Source organism: Cyrtonyx montezumae, unplaced genomic scaffold (genome assembly GCF_038088225.1).
Source record: "Cyrtonyx montezumae isolate F1298 unplaced genomic scaffold, pur_monq_1.0 scaffold_0, whole genome shotgun sequence".
Classification (NCBI taxonomy): Eukaryota; Metazoa; Chordata; class Aves; order Galliformes; family Odontophoridae; genus Cyrtonyx; species Cyrtonyx montezumae.
The window spans coordinates 37,430,509-37,451,154 of record NW_027071824.1 but is presented as its reverse complement, the minus strand read 5'-3'; the positions used below and the strand labels follow the sequence as shown (position 1 = coordinate 37,451,154).

The 20,646-nt window shown below is 38.0% G+C and overlaps 1 protein-coding gene across 2 annotated transcripts in view; it reads right to left on the bottom strand.

Moving 5' to 3' along the window:
• TULP4 (TUB like protein 4) overlaps positions 1-20,646 on the bottom strand; it is a 128,012-nt gene that overhangs the window by 26,473 nt on the left and 80,893 nt on the right. For both annotated transcript variants that reach the window (XM_065732804.1, XM_065732812.1), the window contains exons 5-6: positions 5,289-5,469; positions 2,618-2,752 (exon numbers count right to left, since the gene is read on the bottom strand). In XM_065732804.1, coding sequence (XP_065588876.1) covers positions 2,618-2,752; positions 5,289-5,469 — 316 coding nt within the window. The remainder of the gene's footprint in view (positions 1-2,617; positions 2,753-5,288; positions 5,470-20,646) is intronic.

Genomic DNA, 20,646 nt, shown 5'->3' with positions numbered 1-20,646 from the left:
TTCTAAGTGATCTACAATGAGATATAATTAATCTTTCTCTGAGTTTGACGATGGGCATTTTAGAAATCAACTCCATTAGTGTTAGCTGGATTAACTACACAACCAGCAAAGTGAAACAACAATCTCCTTCAGATGAAGGTATCAAAAGAACTTGAAGTTGACCTCTACACCTAGTGGAAGAGGAGTAACTAGAGTAACTACCATGTCCAGCAGTTTTCTCTCTCTGTCAGAGAACTCCTAGGGTAGGGATGTTGTAAAGGCAGCATAGAGCTGGATGTCATCCACAGCTTCCTCCAGGGACAGTATAGCACCGCAGCATGATGCACCACCAAAGGGGTCTTCAAAGACTACTGAACCTTGATGTAAAATAGCTCACTTGAGCACTGTGTCTCAGTGCAAGCTCAGAGGTTAGAAATCAGATGGAGATTCACGTAGGGTAATGGTCTGCAAATGCATCAGTGGATCAAAGTCATACCTCATGGCAGGCATGTTTACAAGCCTTTAACAGAGAGCACTCTAAATGTGCAATAACTGGTAGCAGTTGCAGCTAAATAGTATATCTAGCAGATGTAGTTCAGTAGTTCTGTATCAGTGCACTGAGAACCAGTGAATTAAAAAGCATGAAAAAAGAGTAGAATACAGTTGAACAGTTCAGGAATTCCTGACTAACAAAACTTCCAGGACTGTTTAAGCTGTATGAATAGAAGAACTTGCATTTGGGTAACCAAACTCTCATCTAACAGTAAAAGCTTTTCTACATCAATATAATGTGAATATTTCCAGTAAAATGACAGCTATGCAAGCTAGTACAACAGCAAAAATATACTGGTATTGCATGAAAGAGTTTCATAGTTGTCTGCTTTAAAAATTGATTTAGTAGCCTACAGCAGCCTATAAAGACAATGCATCTGCTATGGAGACCACAGTGCAATACTTAGTGATTTCAGACAGTAACACATGGATTGACTCACACACGATACTAAAAAATCATTCATTCTTAGCCGTGTTCCAAGTGGCTTCTGAGTATGGAGACCCTGTGCTGGGTGAAGTTGCATACTCTTCCACATGATAACAACCAGCAAAATGACAGTTGCTTGACAACGTTTTTTGATAGGAAGGTTAAGAAAATGTGTATATCCATATAACAACTACATTTAAAATACTTTCCGTCATGCAACGATTAGCTTCAAAACAAGACAGAAATATCCCAGTCACCTTTCTTTTGTTCTCACACATGCTGCCAATCCAGCAAGATGTTGCACATTCTTCTACCGATGTCAATGATAAAGTTCAGCTGACAGTCCATAAAAATATTTTACGGTAGCTTGCAAATTAATATTTTGCTAGAAGAAGGTGATGTAATTAAGGGATCTTTTTCCATTAGAGAAAATCAATGGGGAAAGAGAAACAGGACAGACATCTTCATCAAGATGGAGCCCCATAGCACTAAACAGAGAACAAGATGGGTTTGTTTCTCCTTTTGGTTCCAGCAAGAAGCATAGACTAGATGACAACTGCAAACTACTTATTTGATTTAGTATAATTTCATAGTGATGCTGGGCACACAACTTGGATATTACCAGAGCCTCTCTATATTGGTTCTCATTTCCCAGATATCCTTTCTGGCAAAATACATTTTCTGGATCACAGGACTGCCTCATGAAGCTACTTTTTGCCAGCCATATACCTCTTGGGTTGGAAAAGATGGAAGCAAGACTGGGCCAGAATTCTCCATTGTGATGTTATATTCCTCTGCAGAGCTGATTATGTGAAAACTACTGTGATGGTCTGAGGGATACCTTTTCACCAATAATATCACACTGTTACAGAACAGCTAAGGGTTTGCAATGACAAATAAATTTTCTCTTTTTTTTTTGCATCTAATACAAAACTGATTTACTTGTAGAGATAAAAAAAAAAGAATCAATAGAGCCTATTTTTAAGCATGTGCTTACATGTCTTAGTGAATTAAAACTTGTCTGCAGGCAAAACACCATAGATTTCATAAATTGCAGTGCTGGAAAAGTCAAGGACTTTTTGGTAAGTAAGATCAGTAAAGATTTCAATGTAAAAAAAAAATTTATATGGAACAATGATCTTACCAACATTCAAGCATATAATTTAGCAAGATGTATAGTAATGATCAGTGAAATTTTCCTTCTCAGAATAATTTGACTCTTGGTAAATAACAATTCTAGCAAGTTTCCAAAATTTGTAAGATGTGGGAAACAGCATTCTGACTCTTATCTGGTAACTAAAAGCATGAGAAGAGACACTGTGAATTAAAGATATAAACAAAGTGTTAATACGAGAGGGCCATTCACACAAATAAACTTATTAGCACATGCAGCTGAAAAATAGCAAACAGATCAGCTTGCTCTGCAAAGCTGCCATAAAAACATGATCTAAAAATTTTAAACATTTTTCCAAAAGAAAATATTAAGCTAGTGCTACTTTTCAACCAGCAGGTGTCAGTGCTGATAATGGCAATACAAGCGGCTGAGCTCTGGCTGGATAAGAGCTGAGTTAGTAGACAGAGACAAAAAGGCAACCTATAGATACATAATTAGAAGTAAAACAGAGCACAGAAATGGGGTGAAATATTTTCCTTTCATACCTTTCAACCCTGAGCGGATGATAGTAGGAGACAAGTCATCGTAATTGTTCATTAAACTGATGTCTCCCGACGTGAAGCTGACAGTCAGTAGTGGCTTGGTGTTCTGCACCGGGACTGGATATGTAGCTGGTCCATCTGCAAAAACAAGGCTCTGGAGTGAGTGAAAAGTAGGCAACCAGAAATAATTACATCTGGGCTGAGAAAATCTTGAACTACCTGTTTATTTCTGCAATGTCTGTAAGCAAAAGCAAAGCAGATATAGCTAGTTCATTTGTCCACTTTTGTGAAGCCTCAACATTTTTTCTCTTCACATTTTCACTGCAGCATACTCCAAACGATGAATAGATCTTCTGTTAAGTTACCCAAGGATGGTTTTCTACCTTTCTCTACTGTCAAATCCCCAGAGTTGGCAGTCAGTACTCTGGAAATCTTTCTTGGGCTCCAAGTTGAAAACTGGTATAATAAACACTATAATCATGCTAAAAGCTACTTGTTAGATAAATTTCCTGATTGGGCAAGTAATGGGGACTCCTGCTGAAGTCACTAGAGACTTTCTGAGAGCTTCTAGGAGAACACACTGACCTTTCACAAATTGCTGTATTTTAAATGTTAAGAGCCAGGCAGCAGCATGAAAAATTGTGTGCCATTCTGCACAACAGGATTCAATGAGCTCAAAGGTGAAGATGAGATCAAATGAATACTTTACTTTCAAAACTATTTCTATAAAGTCCCTGCTTCCCTGGGCTTATTTTTCAGCATTTGTTGAAATTCACTTGTTCAAACGCTTAATGACCAACATTAAGCCATCTCTGGCATTCACTATTTAACTCTGTTTTGTTTTCAAGTCTCAAGAGGAGATACTGCTGGATCCGGATAAAGCACTGCTCTCAATGCGTGACCAGCACATTTTCAGTCATCAAAAATGGCATAAGCATTTAAGAGTAGTATAGCTTTCTGAACATGCAAAAAAAGTCAATCAAAAAGCACTTCTGAGAACGATGTCTAGTAACTAGCAGCTCTGTGTATGTAATTTAGTAAAAGAAACCCATCAAACTAGTTGCCCTTCCTACACTTCTGTGTGAGTCAAAGGCTTGTCACCTTTGAGAGGTTTACGCTGCATCTGCTCAAGGAAAACAAATCATGTTTGGGTAATCATTAAAAGTAGACTTGTAGGCTTGTAATGAGTCCACCTACCCTGACTGACTCAGAAAAAGCTATCACATTTGGATCATTTAAGATCTCATTTGTGTACTCTGCAATTTCATCATCCTCCAACTGGATTTCGAAGGAATTATAAAAATTTAATGTTGTTCCTTGTCTTGCATTAGAAGCTTGCTAGGCAATTTGAAGGTGTTTTTTTTTTCTTTTTTTTTTTTTTTTCTACTAAGGTAATAAATCTCACTCAGTACTAAAAGTGAGGTGTTGAAGCCAATAAATAAATAAGTAAATAAATAAACAAACAACTTCAGGTCAAAAGATGCTAACATTTATTTCAGACAATTACATTTCCTATCAGTATTTGCTAAATATAAGTTTATTATATTATTATTATTATTATATATATAAAAGTTTATTATACTGACATACACATAAGTGATTCTGGAAAAGATAGATTTTTGGACTGAGACCAAATTAGAGCTAAAACTGTAAGAGTTCCTAATTCAGAGGTTCAGATCTGAGATGTGGATTCAGAATCATTTCTAGCTATCGTGTATTTAAATTTTTATTGTGCAGTCACTGTTACATTAACCCCTTAGTAGCTAATTTATAGAATAATCAACAAGATTTACAAAAACTTTATCAGTATTATCTGGATGGGGTAAAAGAAGTGATGACCATATTTTACCCCAGACTGTACACACATGCAAGCTCCATAGGTCTTTACTATTTAGGATTTCCAAAGAGCTTAAAACCAAAACTCTTCACCCAGTGAGTTTTATACTCAAGGGCCAGGATGGATTTCTTCTTGAGTCTCAAACTGGCAATGTGCTCAGAAGTAAGGGAATTAGTAATTCCAGACAGCTCCAGCCACCCTCCTTCCACCCCATGTAGTTGCAGGAAATATTTTTATAACCACCCCTCTATGAAATTAATTGAGCTCTTTATGTCAGAACTACCAAGGATGGGACTATTATAATGAATATTACCTCTGCTTCACAGTATTTCTTTAAAATTCAAGATGTAGTACTTCCTGCCATGTCTACTGCTGTTATCTTTTCACACAAATATATATAATATAAAATACAATGCATTAAATTTTGTGATTGTCCTCTACTGCTATGGACCACTGCAATATCTCACATATGCTCATCAGTGACATCTGATGGGCCCCTATCTACTTTTTTCCACTTGGTCTAAGTGAAAACAGCCAAAAAACCTAGCCTAAAAAACTTCTCAGTTTTGTGCTGTTATCTCATTGTGTAAATGGAGGCAGAGCAGCATGGGTGAGGTGTGCCTTGCATTGTGGCTACTGGCAGAGCTGGGATGTATCCAACTGCCTCATAACAGCACTCTGCTCCACCCCTGACTCTACCTCAAGAGCAATACACCACCTTTTGTCTTTCACTAGCTTGAAACCACAGCCATCCTGGTGTTACAGTACAACATGACCACTCCCTGGTGTTCACGAGTGCCTGTAAAGCTGAAAGAGAAAGACATGCAAGGAACATACCTTGAGGTGGAGAATAGTCATCAGAATCTGTGTCGCTCTCACTGCTGTCCTCCACCAGGAAGCTGGGGTAGTTCCAAGACATGCTGAGGATGCCATCTGACTCATGAAGAAGCACATGGGCAAGCATTCTCCCATGGCAGTCCATGACAATGACTTGACCATCAGCAGTGCCAAACAGTACCTGAAAATGACAAAACAGCCCTCAGTGTCAGCAAAGGTCAGTGACTGGACCCTTCTTTGAATGTATCTTTCAGATAACTTGCTATATGGGAAATGAATTGAAAGCAAAGCAGTCAAGGGCTTTAACTGGTGCCACAACAGGACACTGCAGCCCATCAAAGATGTACAAAATAAATGAAGTCAAAGTAGCTAAATCAAATTTGTCTGGGTAATGATATTGAGAAGTCATTGGATTTGGTGTCTCCTATGTCTAAGCATTTAAGCAGTTTCCACTAAGTCAGACACCTGACAGAGCAAGGGGACTGGAAGTGGACGATCTTTAAGGTCCCTTCCAACCCAAGCCATTCTACAATTCTATGACATGGGAGAAAATCTTATGTCCAGTTAATACCTGTGGGAAGAGTAGTAAACAAAGCGGAGGACTACATGAGACCTTGCTGAAGCTTCTGACAAGAGGCAGAACAGAGAAGGAATGTACAAGATAACTACCACAGTTGTTTGATTACATATCTCTGAAGAAAACATGCATGCTTAATTGAGGGCTAATAAGAGAAACAGAAAGTGATATAGTCAAAGTAAATTCCTAAAATCTGTGAGCAAATTTCACAGTGAGATTACACTTCATATGAACCAGGTATTTACAGCCACTAAAGTGAGTTGGCAGAAGGGCCACCACAGGATTACTACAGTATTCTTGGCATTTACAGAAATTTCTAAAATTAGTGGCAGAAACCATGACATCGGTTATAACAATATCAAAAAGCACAGATGACAAACATGAGATACTAGAAGAGATTTCAAACAGCCTGTGAGAAATACAAAGCTGAGTAGAAGAGGACAGGTTATTCGATTGACAAGCCAAAAGAGGGTGGGAGAATGTCTTCCAAAACCAGAGGCAAAAAGCCAAACAATCACTCAACTGGAAGTAAATTATTACAGCACAAGAGGAAGGCAATGCATTACACCCTCAGGAAAAGTAAAGAACTTCCACCCACCATTTCAAACACAAAATGGATAAGGCAAGTTTTTCTTCATGCCCTTAAACAGTAGCCAACGTGTGCTGACTGAAGTCAGACTGACTGGAACATACAATTTCTTTTTAACAAGCATCTTTAGTGTTGAGGTTTTGAATAAGTTAAGATCCTGCATATTTGATGAATTTTAGAAAAACATCAAGAAATAAGATTTAATAAATCCACCAAATGATAAATGCAATAGCCAAGGCTTCTGCTGCTACCACATAATTCCATGCCAGGCAAATATATTTTAAAGTAAGTTAAAAGGCATTCATCAACTTGAAAACTAGTCAGCACTTAAAAGGAAGATAAAAGGAAGGTTAAACGTTATACTTGCCCTTCAGTCTGCCACATATTTCTGGTTTTATAATCACACTTTCATATAATGTAATTTCTCAGATGTCATGTTAAAGAACCATACAAACTCAAGGGCCAATTGCCTGTATTTTGGAAAGAAAATGTCCAAACCACAGGTTTCCTCATTTCCCTGTGAATGGGCATGTCAATTTAAGATTCTACCAATTATATCCCCAGATTGAAAATTCATCTAGCCTTGTATCTTATCTCTGACAGTGATCAAGTATTTGAGGATGAGTAAAAGTACAAGATGTACTGAACAAGCACTTCACCTGCATACTTCCACAGCTTCTGACAAAAAATGCTGCCTCTTCTTTGTTTAAAACCTGCTAACTAATGATTTCACTGTGTAATCTTCACTTCTTAAAACCATAAGAAATACTGGGTAACTGTTCCCTACTTATTAACATTCTCAACATTGGCCACAATTTTATAGATATCTATTATTGAATCCCTTACACATCTGAAGAATCATAGCCTACTTAGGATCTCCCTGTACAATTGTTATTCAAAACCTAAAATTACCCTTGACCTCTGCTGTAGTTACTCTATCTTCCTTCTGAGACATGGTGACAGACTTGCAGCATTCAGATTGCACATCTGTATCAGATTTATACACTGGTGCTTCTATGGGAAGCAATTGCCATGGTTGCATTTCTTAAAGTCTCAGAAAACTGGCTTCAAAGTTCTCAGGTGCAACTAAGGCAGATGCAACCTACTCCAGGGAATCTGGTTTAACAGGGGAGTTGAACTAGATGATCTCCAATACCTATGATTCTGTGCTTTTCGCTTCATGAACCCATGTTGACTATGCTCATATAAGAACCTCACATTCTTTTCCTTTTAGCCCTTATTCTATTTTTCTCTGATTTGTACCATCCAATCTACTCTCCTGCTGTTAGTTATCTCAACTGCTTTTACAACCACAATCAGTGCATAACCACTTTCACTATCTACTTTCACAGCTCTCTATGAAATAAAATAAAATTCTACAAAGCCCAATCCCTACAAGTAATCACTGTTAACTTATCGTACTAGCTTCAACCTACTGCAGAGGTTTTTTTGTTGTTTTTTTTTTTTAACAATTTCCTAAAAGTTTGATAACTACAAACTATCTAGTTAAAGAAGAAAGACTTTTTCTGAAAAATATCACTATAGGAGTTATGTTTCCTAAAATTCTGTAGAAATACTTTACAATTGGGTAGAATAAAATGTTGGGACTCATCACCCATCTTTTGAGTAGCGCTGACCTTAATTCATTTAAAATTATTAACTTCTAAATTAATTTCTAACTCAGACCAGAACAACTTCATGCAGGCATCTTAATTCTTGCACTGGCACCGAGGATAGCTCTTTAGCAACCAGGAAGTATCAAAAGGTACTCCTCTCTCTTTAGCCAGGCTACAGGTTTCAAGAAGCAGTGTAAGTTTTCAGATCACTGTAGCAATACAACCTTTAAGATGAAAGCATTTATCAGGATGATAGTTCTGCTGGCTGAACTCCTGCTGAAGCTGTATAAATGTCTAATGGTGTTACCATCCATAACGTTAGCCAAGCTATAAATGCCATATTCGAGCTAAGTATGTCAGATGAATAAAACTCTCTTGACCTTCAAAAAAAAGGTCAAGCCACAGAGTATACCTGAAGGACCCAATGGGAAAAACAAATGGCTGTACTTTAGCTGCATACATTCATATTTTTCAGATAATTGCAGACCTACAAGGTCTGAGGAAATGACAGAAAAAAGTAATGTGCAAGTCACAGTGACTTGTTTGCCTTCAGATATAAAAGCCAAACAATAAGAACAGTAATTAAAAAAAATCCCAAGTACTTATTCTGTGGTTCTTCAGTCCTTTATCTTACTCTTCCTCTTTTTGTCTCCTCTCCTTTTGTACTGCTCATTATTTCAGCTATTATTACATGCATTAACACTTGCAGAATTGCATTTGTGAATAATGTGAAATCTGACAGAAAACACCTTAAATCATCCATACATTTAAACTGTGACTCAGCCCCCAAATGAAAAATATTTCCTTACAAAACGCCAAACATAATGACTCCTGTACTGCACTGAAGCTGTAGCTGATTAAAGGTCATAGAAATGCAGACAACAAAAGAGCTACAATTTCTAGAGCACTCTTCAGTGGTGACCTGATGCTTTGCTCTTTGAAAGGAAAACTGATAGACATCACTGGGACAATTCACACAAAGTTTTCTAAACATATGTAAAGGTGAAAGCTGGATCTTAATCTGAAACAGAGTTGCCTGGGCTCCTTCTGAAACTCATCTTCTGAGTTTCTGGTAACTTGTCATGTACTTCACAAGCTAGCTTTGGTAAATTAAACGAGGTTTCATCAGTATGGAAACAACCTTGAAATGATAATTTAAGATTACAGTCCACTTAAATCCCCATGATTTCAAAAAGTCTTCAATTTGCAGCCTGAAATGTACCAACTCCTAAAAGCCACGTGCTAATCAAGATGGGTTATTCTGCTCTTAGGTTATTTCTTCATGAAGAGATGAATATTAGAACAGATGAGAAGCTAAATAATTCAGACCATGAGGAACAACTTGAACCTGTTCAGTGACTTTGCTGTGTATCTGTTGTGCAGAAATGTTACTATTCCCATAAGATCTGCTGAGATGCTGTAATACATCTGGACCAGATACAGAGTTAGTATAAATGTTTTGGCAGTACTGAAACCTACAATATATGAGAGATAAAAAATCTAGCACCCTGAATGTTCAGCTCAGCAGCTTCATAAGATAACTAGAATTTACAAGAGACTATGCTATTTTGGCAAAAATTATATTTTGCTATTTAATTTGGTTTAATGTACATAAACCGAGCTCATCAACTTCACCTACCCCAGTAGCAAAGGGGTAGATCCCGCCATCTCACTACATCTGATTATATGCAGTAGCTGAAAAAAGTCTATAAATCTCAATAATTTCTTTTGCATCAAATAAGCTGTGTTGACTTATGTCTGCAGAAAATCTACTCTGCTCATTCCTATATCTTAACCTGTCCTCATTGTCTAAGAAGCTTTCCAGAACTACACTTATTTTTTGACATTTATAGTAATAGAATAATCCAATCCCAATCATAAGACATTTGATGACTTTATATATATATATATATGAGGAAGAAGACAATTATTTTCAGCCTAAGGTTTGGATTGTACAAACTGAATAGTCAATACTGCTGCAGAAGGATATTGATAAAATAAGATGCTGCCTTTGTGACATTTGGTACAAACACTGAAGGTTTCTAATACTGCTAGTCAAACAAAACTCCTAGGAAATCTGGTCAATACATTTTTGAAACATCTTGATTCCGTACCAGGGCAATGACCGAATCTTTGGCTAAAGTTCATGCTGAAGTCAGAATAGCACATTTAGATAGAGACTGTCCAGTACCATGACGCTACAAGGCTGGAAAAGGAAAATCTGCTTTACTTATGTTGACACAGGATTTATGTAACAGCCCCTTTGACTTTCACGAAGCACATACATTTGACAACCCAGGGAAGCAAAACTACTTCATAAACTGAGCTAATAATAAAAAAACACTGAAAATGAATCTTGCAAACTCCACCTTATTTTTATTTATTTAAAAAACAATTTTTAATGGAGAAACAGGATTTCCTTGTTGGACTCCTAACAGACAGCACCAGACAACTGACCTGGTTTGGAAAGAAGAGTTCAAAAGTAAAAGATGCTTTACAGAGAAGTTCTTGACTCCTGACCATTCTAGTCCCTCTCTCTGAGTTTTCTCCAATTCCTTTCTGCGAGATAGTGACTTACAAGAAAATTAAATTTAGAATCCAATGCAAGGTGCACTGACAGCTTGGACAGGAGGCTTGGTGCACTGCAGACTAACCAGTTCCAGGACTCCATTTTAATTTCCCCAGACTCACAGGAGTCTCTTAACTGTGAAGTAGTAGTCTAATGCAGAAATCTCATCAGGATTTTATGTTAAAGCAAACCACAGATGAACTCACAAACTATTGTTCTTATCAGTAGTGTACCTAAGATCGTGTTTTATGAACTTTTTCCACACTATTTGCACCATGAACTCCAGTTTAAGGCCTCCAATTTCTCTTAGTTTTGCCTGGTTTGACCTACAATTCTGGTCTCAAACCTTCTTTAGGGTTCCATACCCAAAGTTTGAAGAGTTCCTTGTTCACACATACATTTTGCAAACCTTGTTTTTCATCATCTTCTTTTAGTTTCTGCCTTTCTGGTTTCTCTTCTGTTTGGCCCCACCTCGTTGACAGTGTATGACGCAGCACCAACACTGCCACTAACAGTTTATCCTGTGTACCTCCGAATTTGCAGCTGCCTTACCTGATGTCTGTCTTCCTGATGTTCCTCTTTTCAGAGTTTAGACCTGCCTTTATGCTTTTCCTTTAACCTCATCCCCCTAAAAATTCAGCACTGGACTACAGAAACGATGCTAATAAAATCAACTGAGTGCATTTGCAGTGTCAGAAGACACTGAGCACTTCAAGAAAGCTGAATCAGTTCTGTTTGCTCTAATTTAGCCATCTGGCCAAACATTAGTATTCATGCTAGGAACAAGCTTTACAGTCATCACCACAATGCTGTCATACTAACAGATAAATCTATTTTGCTGATTCAAGATTAACTGAATTATAAACTGATTAATATACAAAATGATGGATCTAACTTCTATTTATGCAGATATACTTAATAGCACGGGAAATATGTGGAAAATGATTTTCTTTGAGCATTTTCATTCCATAATATTAACCTAACAAAAAAGTCTGCTAGTCTTCTAAAGACTTAGTTAAGACATTTTGCAGTCTATTTAGTCAACATATGAGCATTTTGCAGTCTTTCTGTTCTTCTTGTTTATTGTTTCTCCATCAGAAAACATGAGACAATGCATCAGTAGCCTCTGAAGATGCACAAAAAAATGAAAAGCTTTTTTTTTTTTCTAAGTGTGATATTTCCGGCTTTACTTCTTTTTACCTCAAAATGCAGAGAGAAAGAGAATCAGACAGAAGGAGACAGCTGCTCTCCTGCTGAATACTTTTTATTTTCATTAAAAATTCAACTGCTGTAAAATGATTTCCTGAACTGATGCTGAAAGAGACGTCACCACAATTCACACAAAAGCTCAGGGGGGAAAAAGAACTAGGTTTTCTTTGACTGCATTTATGTCTAAGAAAACTGAAAATACGTTGGGGTTTTTTTGTTTGTTTCCTTCAGAAATGAGGAGTTACTACCCTGCACATGGACAATATAGCATCAGATCATCCAGCTAACTGCATATATACAGAGCAATGGAATTCCCATTTGAGACTGTTAAAACCTGCAGAAGCAATGCTGTTTTAGTTACCTACTTTCAGGTTTGTTCCTTCTCTCCTACAAATTCCATAGGGTTTAACTATTAGAGAGCCCCCAAATGAGAAGACAAAGTAAATACGCTGGAGTTCCTGGTGACAAATCTTTTTAATCAGACTGAAATTCTAAAACCTCGGGTTTCAAACTGCATTGGCTTTACTTAGCTCTAAAACTGTGTAACATAGCTGAAGGACTCTAAATGAGATACAACTTTGCACTTCCTTTCAGGAATCAGAAGTAGTTTCAAATGTGGGATATCAGACTACACAGCTGCCCTGGACCTGGGAGGATGGAAGCAATTGTGCAGGTGAAGATAATGTCATTTGAAAGCATTCCAACAAATTACAGAAAGAATGATTACTATATTCCTCTTTAATTATATCCATACTAATTCTGACTTCTATATTTCCTGACACACATTTTTATATTCTTTCTTGACTTCAGATACTTTTTAGAAAGCATCCTATAACAATGAGATTTCTTCATTGAAGCAAGCAGACCTTCTGTATAATGATTATTACATTAACAATATGCCTCAGTTTATTCCTGACACGGAAAAGAATTGCTGTTTTATTTTTTCAAACTTCTGTTAAGACTCAAGTTGCCTTCAAAGTAGTATGGGAAATGAACCAAAACCAACAGCTGGAACATCTCCACAACATAATCTGTTTCTTTTAACGTGGACAGGACTCCAAACCTGGACCACAGAGCTCCCATACGTGATGTTGGAACACTCTTCAAACAGTACAATTTTCTGTATTCTCACTAAACTCTGCCAGGAAAATGCACACATGCCTACAAAAAATATATTCTTCACACATATCAAATTATACATAGCAACAAAAAAAATATTTGGTGCCTCTGGGTGGGAAAATGCTATTAGTTCTAACCAACAACCACTCAATCAAGTAAAGAAAGTCAACTGATACTCAGAACACTTACATACACTTGGCAGTCTCCTGTACTGTTCCCAAGCAAGGGTTTAGCTATTTCCTGAAAGATATGCAGTCTACTGAAGCTAAAATTTCCTTCTGAGTTTGAGAAGTCTGACAGTTTCTGCTCTTGTTTTTTTTTTTTTTTTTTTTTCCCTCTTTGAAAATGGTATTACTTAGCAACAAGGACTGCACTCGACCAGCAAACCTGAAATACTAAGTATTTCGGAAGCAATGTCCTTGCTGATTTGAATTTCATAATACAGATCAAGAAGCCTCATGGTCAAACTACATGCTAATGGAAGCAATTCCCCCAACTTCTACATTCTCCTTCTACATCCTGGGTGTTGGCAGAGAGAGGTAGTTAACTAAGCATGGTCAGGAAACATGTAGAATGGGTGAGGTCAAGTGCGAATGAGTCAAAAAGGAGATAGGCTGAGTAATAAGCTGTTATCAAAATGAGGCACTGCAGAAGAATGGCTGTTCTCCCAGAAGCAATGGAGGTAGGGAAGGACTAATTCCTTTCCAGCTGACATAGATGTCCACAAACCCTGAACATCAGAATACCAAGAAACTGACTCCTGGACAAAGAGCATAGAGCACAATTTGAATCTATATAGGATGAAACACTGATGGGAAGGAATTTGGAGAATGAAGATATTGTTTCCATTTTTCATTGGCATACTATCTCTTTTTGAAAAATCCATGTAAAGACCATGTTACCCCCTCAAAATACCACCTTCTTTCTGCAGTTTCCTACAAATGCTGGCCTTGCTTTCCCAGACAAGAACCCACTGCAGAAATCCACAAGTCTCCTCCTCCAGATTCAGCCACTACAATCCTCCCTTACTGTGCAAATGACTCAGACTGCTCACAGGCCTGAATATTTTTGGACAAAGTTCAAGACTCATGTTGGCTCCCTGTCTTGTTATTAACTTCCAAAAAATTGACAGATCAAGTCCCATTGGTAATAAAGTTTAAATTAACCACTCTGGCAGAGACATTTCTTTTGAACCAAAAAGATCACAAAGCCCACAACGAACCAAGTGCCTGGGGCCAGAGCGTACTCAATCAAGTGGCTCTGGAAATGGAATAACAGAGACTGCTTCTGAAAAAATGCTGTAACTATTTCACAGTTTACAAAGTTTTTGCTCTGCAAGAAGAAAAAACTTCTCTCCTGACCAACTCAAAATCAGATCAAACAGATAGTAAAATTTTGTTTAAATTTGATGCATCCTCAGAAAGATGGATAATTTTTGCAGGTGATATTTTTGCCTGAACTGCCTAAAAACCAACATGAGCATGTGCTGCTGCTTTGCACAAATCCTCCTTCTTACTATTTGCCCATGAGCTAAAGCGTAACAAAGCACTTTCAAATGAACCTTCCTTGTGCCAAAGAGATGAAGATTTTAAGCTACATAAGCAAATCCTTCTATAACCAGCAAGGTGAGATGAGAGGCAAACTATTCCTTTCTGCCTGACACTTCCCACAGAAAGATTCACAAGTTGTCTATTTGCACTTATCTTTATCTTTATTTTGCTGACTCAAACACTGATGCTTCAAAAATTTGAAACAGTACTGGATTAAAAAAAATGCTAAGTGGGCCCAATAACTGAACGGTGCAATGAGTCTTCAGCTCTCCCTCCATTTTACTTTGTCATTTCCATTAATATATTTTCTTTCCTGAAAGAGGAAAGATGCATACAAAACTTTAACCCTAGATTCTGTCAGCTAAAGTAAGAATATTGTGACATACCCAAGTGTCATGCCAGATCAAGATTAAGAGTTAAAAAATCTCTCTTGCTGTTCACTTTTTTGCAGTAACAAACATCAAATCTTCCCATCCTGTCTACAAGAGACTGCAAAGATGAGTAAAACGTTAAAACATTTATATTCCTCCTTTCCGACAGAGTCATGGCAGGGAAAAATTATTTGCAAGACTTATCTGATACGATGTTGACATGAAACATTGCTGCAGATGAGAAAACATGAACTATGATGCCATCAGCAACTAAACTGCCCCCAAATAGCACAAATAGAATAAATAGCACCAGCTCGCCAGCTCTCGCTGTGCATCACTGCCATAGACAGCATGAGGAGCATCAGGGGAAAGATTAGGCAAGCCTCAGATGGAGCTAGTGGGAAGAACAAAACACATTCAAGCATCACCTTGTTGCTCAGCTCCTTGAACTATCTGCTCAATAATTGTCCAGGGTTTCTGGCAGAAGAAGTTCTTGTCTGGAATAAACCCACAGAGAGAAGCCACAGCTCCTGAAGACACAAATGAACCGGCAGAGGCTCCAGAGAACATATTTAATCTCTATCCTTGCAAAACACAAGGCAAAGACTATAAAGTCATCACCTGAGTACTGAAATCTGCAGGATAGCAACTCATTGCTAGCGAGAAAAGAACACAAGTGAGAAAGGCACAGTGCACCAGCTACTTAACACTTTCCCATCCTTTTGCAAGCCATATTGTCAGCAGAATGATGCATGAACAGCTACTTGAGATAGAAACGGCAAAAGAAATGGTAATGGTAATGGAAATTATATACAGACCCCAGAAAAAAATCTATTGTTTCAGAATTAGCTGCATATTGAAGCTTTAAAACAACACAATAAAGAGATGAGAGAAAAAAAGGCTAAACAGCACTTAAAACTCACATTTCTTCTTCACATAAAATCTGTCACTACTACATGGCATCATAAGAATCAAAAATCACCACACAGAGATGAAAAACAAAATGTTATTGGCTTGCAGAACGTATAAATACATAAATCAAGAATATTAAAGCTTATGCAAAAAAAATTAAAACATTCTAAGTATTTATAAAAAAGCACATATTATCTATGAAAGGGTGCAGTAGAAGAGTAAACATTCATAGAACATAAGCAGAAATCATTAATTTTAATAAAAGCCTGAAATGCTTCTAAAAATAGCCCAAAATATTAGGACAGTTTGTGCTTATCTATTTGTTTTATATAACAAACGGATTTATCTTGAAAGGCAGCTGAAATCTCTTCCCTCTGTCTTCTTTTCACATTTTAACGGTACTGCTCAACTATGCAGCATGCAATGTTAAAATCCCTATATGCGATTTAACCATTGTCTGCTGTTCTTCTGACTTTGAATAAACTGCTGAGTTAATTAACAGCACTTCTTCAGTGCTATAAAAAGCCTCCAGCCATTTTTCTCACTAATTTGTGTAATTCACCCAATGAAAACAAGTCTTCCACTGTTCTTCAATGACTGTATCTCACAGTACCATTTTGAGTGGTTCTAATCACTGTAGGGTCATTTGATAGTCACTCCACCCAGAACAGACTGAGGAAAAGATATTTTCCTGCATGCTAAGAAACAAAAATACAGGTACTTCCTGGCATTTTAAAGGCTCCTTTATGTGAACCTATAAAGATTCTTGGCAGGTTCTAGGAATATTATAATAAAGATCAAAATTACTGCTTACACTTTTTTTTTCTTTTTCATTTGTCCTTCCAACGCCTCCACCACTAATAATCGTTAAGGAAAATATTTTTCTTTCCTACACTGTCTCAGTTGCCTGTTTGTAGCTCTCTTTCATCACTCTGTCAACTGATTAGAAGGCTGTCTTCAAGACCTTTTCCAGACAGTTAGATGTCTGAGCATAATCAAACCTGATCAGTGTGACTCCTGCAATAGCAGTGACGGCCTGAGTTAGACATAAGCTACAGCATCTGATGAAAACCAAAATGGTAGAGGAAATGGAAAGCTCCAGAGCAGCAGATAAAAGAAAGCACAGGTGGAAAGATGATATCTTGGCACAAATAGATGAAACATTGTAAAACACTTAAAAATGCCTTATTTTAAGCCATGTTCTGGAAATTAGGAAAAGCTACTGTTCCTACTTTCAGCTTAGGACTTGCTCAGAACTATTTCCCTGAAAAGGTTGTAGCAACTGTAAGTCATAGATCATGGATAAAAATTAGGAGATCCGAAAGCAGACTATACCCTAACAGGACTAATGCCACCCCAAAACAGAGAACCAGAGTGGCAAAATCATGACAACCTGGTGCCACAGGTAGCCATTTGACAATACTTCTTGTTAATTAGCTTGTACCTCCAGGCCTGAGATCTGCTACTGCTGTGATGATTTAGGAAAAATACTGACACGCCTAAATGTCACACTATGAGACTACTGTACAGTTGTCACTATTAAGACTGATGCCTCATGATGGTCAGCAGTAATCCACAATCACATTGCTGAGGCTGTCACAATATGGCCCCATCAGACTGGCCAGAGCAGGCAAAGGTGAACTCTGTTGGTGAGGAGAAATGGGACTCACCTTGGAGAATGGATCTGTCTCAGCTGGGAGCAGCCCCTGTACACAGAAAGGAGGTAGATGTGGACAGTATGAAAGCTGCTAGTAGTAGAAGAAAGAGGAAGTAATAATGTGACTGCATTAGAAGGAATTAGAAGGAACAGAGATGGTGATTTTGCTTGCATGATTTCAAAGTGCAAGTTGTGCTGTATCTCAGGTCAGCCGCTTGGCACAACCCAGCACTGATACGTAAGACACCAAGGGATGTATTAGCACACAGGTCTCTCTTCCCTCATGCAAGCTCTTGCCTCAGTCCAGGGCTCTGCAGTGCAGGGGTTCACAGCAGAAGGCAAGAACTGAGACCTCTCCTGCTTTGTGCCTGTCATGGAAAAAGGCACTGAAGCTTTTGTCATTGCCATGGGAGTAGGGGTGGCAAGTTCTGGGAGCAAGAGTGACTAACAGCATAGAAACTGCCTTCCTGCATAACTACTACAAGTTACAAATGATTAAAAAAAAATACAGACTTCTAGAACCCTGCATTTTCAGACAAAACAATTTCATCCACTATTGGTCTCATAGTTTTTCTTCCAATACCTTACAAGACCTTACAGGTACACACTGCAGCTATTCCTAATGCTGAGCTTGTTTTCTCTTCCACCAAGAGCAGTATTTTACACGGTTAGCTACAGACCAGATTTAAAGTAGAGCATTTATTCACACATTCTTAGTTTTAAAACAGACTGTATTGTGATGGGACCACGTACAACAGTTAACACTGTATCTGGGAGGATGCAAACCAAACTTGTTAACTTCATGTATACCTATTTCCAAAGGAAACTGAAGAAAGTGCTCAGGTGAAGTTCTCACACACCCACTGTCTGTCATGTCTCAGTCAAAAAGAATTCTGGAAAGTGTCTGAATTACCACAAAAGCTTTCAACAAGAAAGAGGAGGGAAAAACAGAAAAGAAACCTTACTACTGTTAGAAAAGTCAAATAAATTACACTAGCTGAGATATAGGGAGCAAATATAGATCAATAACATCTCTTGGGATATCCAGGACTTAATAAAATATATTCATTTTCATTAAGGCTTCCCTCTGATTTACTTATGATTTCCTTCACAGACAGAAACAGACAGTAAGAAAAACAATCCCAGTGAAGTCCAGGGAGTTACACTACACTGCTGTAAACATAAGGATGATCCATTCCTTCACAGTTCTCACCTAGTCCTCTGACACTGCTGTTCTTTCATCATGAATATAGATAAGCCTCTTTGTTGGGTAAAATCTGGGAAAGGGAAAGGATGGCCCAAGGGCAGTAAAAGTTCACAGAATACTGCCATCAGGGGCAAGCACACAGGAGAGGGGTTGAAGCACTGGGAAAATATTTTATATGAATTGTGAGCTTAGAAAAATCCTCAATTACTTATTGACATTGCTTCTGTAATTATAAATAAACCCCCAGGCTAGATGAAATTCAAGTTTTTCTCACCTGGGAAGTCATTCAATCTACTTAATATGCATTCTCTCTGCAAACAAGTACAGTACAACACCACAGAACTGTCTCCAATATGAATTCTCCTGTGTTATCCAAAATTTCCTACCTACTTTTCATCCCTACATGATCCTAGGTGAACCTTCTCACCAGAAATATACTACACATCACCCTGAGGAAGTAGGGTAGCCCTGGGAAAACCAATTCAAAAGAGAGAAAGGAAGGTCACAGTCCTCAGTGATCCCCATTCATCTAAATTTAACACAACTGTGGAACTCCTCTCAAGATACAGAGGACCCAGCCTTGTAAAGTTTTACCGTTGTACTTGCTTATTGTTCTCTAGAGCCCACTGGTATCATGAGTCTCTGTGCCTTGGCCAGAAGAGTGTTCCGGTTATAGAGGAAACACTGAAAGCTCTCCACACAAGCAGGAGTACAGAAATACAATGAAGTGACAAAATTCAGTGTTAGTCCTCTGCAATAAACATGTAGATTTACAATCAAAAGGCCTGTGTTTTAAATTAGCTAAAGAACCTCAAAGCTCAACATCCAGATGTGGATGTGAAGTACAGTAAAGATCTGCCAGTGACCTTCATGAGAAGATCATCTGATGACATACAGTGCTGAGAAAGAAAGCACTGAAGTCAATCAGGCTGTATCAACTAGGGCATATTAGTTAGAAGATAACAGGATCTGCCCTGGCCATCTCTCCAGCCATCAACCCATCTCCAGGCTATCAAAAGTATCTGGGAAATGTTAACTACTGGTTTTCAAGCACAGGTGACATCAGCCACCACCTCAGAGGCTTTAATTACAAAACTGTACCAAAACCCCAGCAAGGACACAAATCCAGAGGCCACACACACTCTATCATCATCACAGACACAGTTAAAAGTTTGACTTTCTATTTGCCATATTTGATTAAGTATTGCTAACTCACCTTTATGTCAAAACAAGAAGGTGGTTAGCAATAGCTCCAATGATTCTTCTCCTCCAACAGAAAGATGGTGGTAGGAAATTCTCCTCTTGGAGAGCTGCCAGAGAGCAGCTGTAGCAGTCATTGATAGACTGCTGGTGTCAAACAGATGGGAGAAAAGATAGAATATGAGACTGGGAGCAAAGAGGAAGACGTGTACGGCAGATGACTGAGAACTAAAGAGTGAGGTGACAGAACAGGCTATATTGAGCACATTTTTATGAGGAAAATAGTAAAATAATACTGAACAGCACACTCCCTATGGACATTCAGCTTTCAAAGTTAATCGCGTCAAAAGTCGAGGTGTAATGAGGTGCCATGTTTTTCAGCAATATCCTCAGTAGTGGTCCTCATGGTGCCAAAGCTGTGACAAAACTATTACTATGAAAATATAAATTTTAAAGTTCAATTTATCTTTCGTTCACTACATTAGGCAGTAGATTATATTAATAGGGAAGATCCTGAAGCTATGTTAGAATAGAATACTGTTATCTCATTTTCACAGACACACATCAGGAGAGAAATGACACAGGGAGATAAGCTAGTAAGGGTACCCATCTCTGTATGTGCTTATTTGCCTGTAATATATTCAAAGTTCTTTCTCACACAGATTTCTATTTTTGGTATGAACTGAGCAAAGCCTCTCTTAGAACTTCAGAGAATTCTATTTCCTTGTGCCTCTGGAGACAAATATGTATCTTAATACATATTACAGGACCTCTTCACCAGC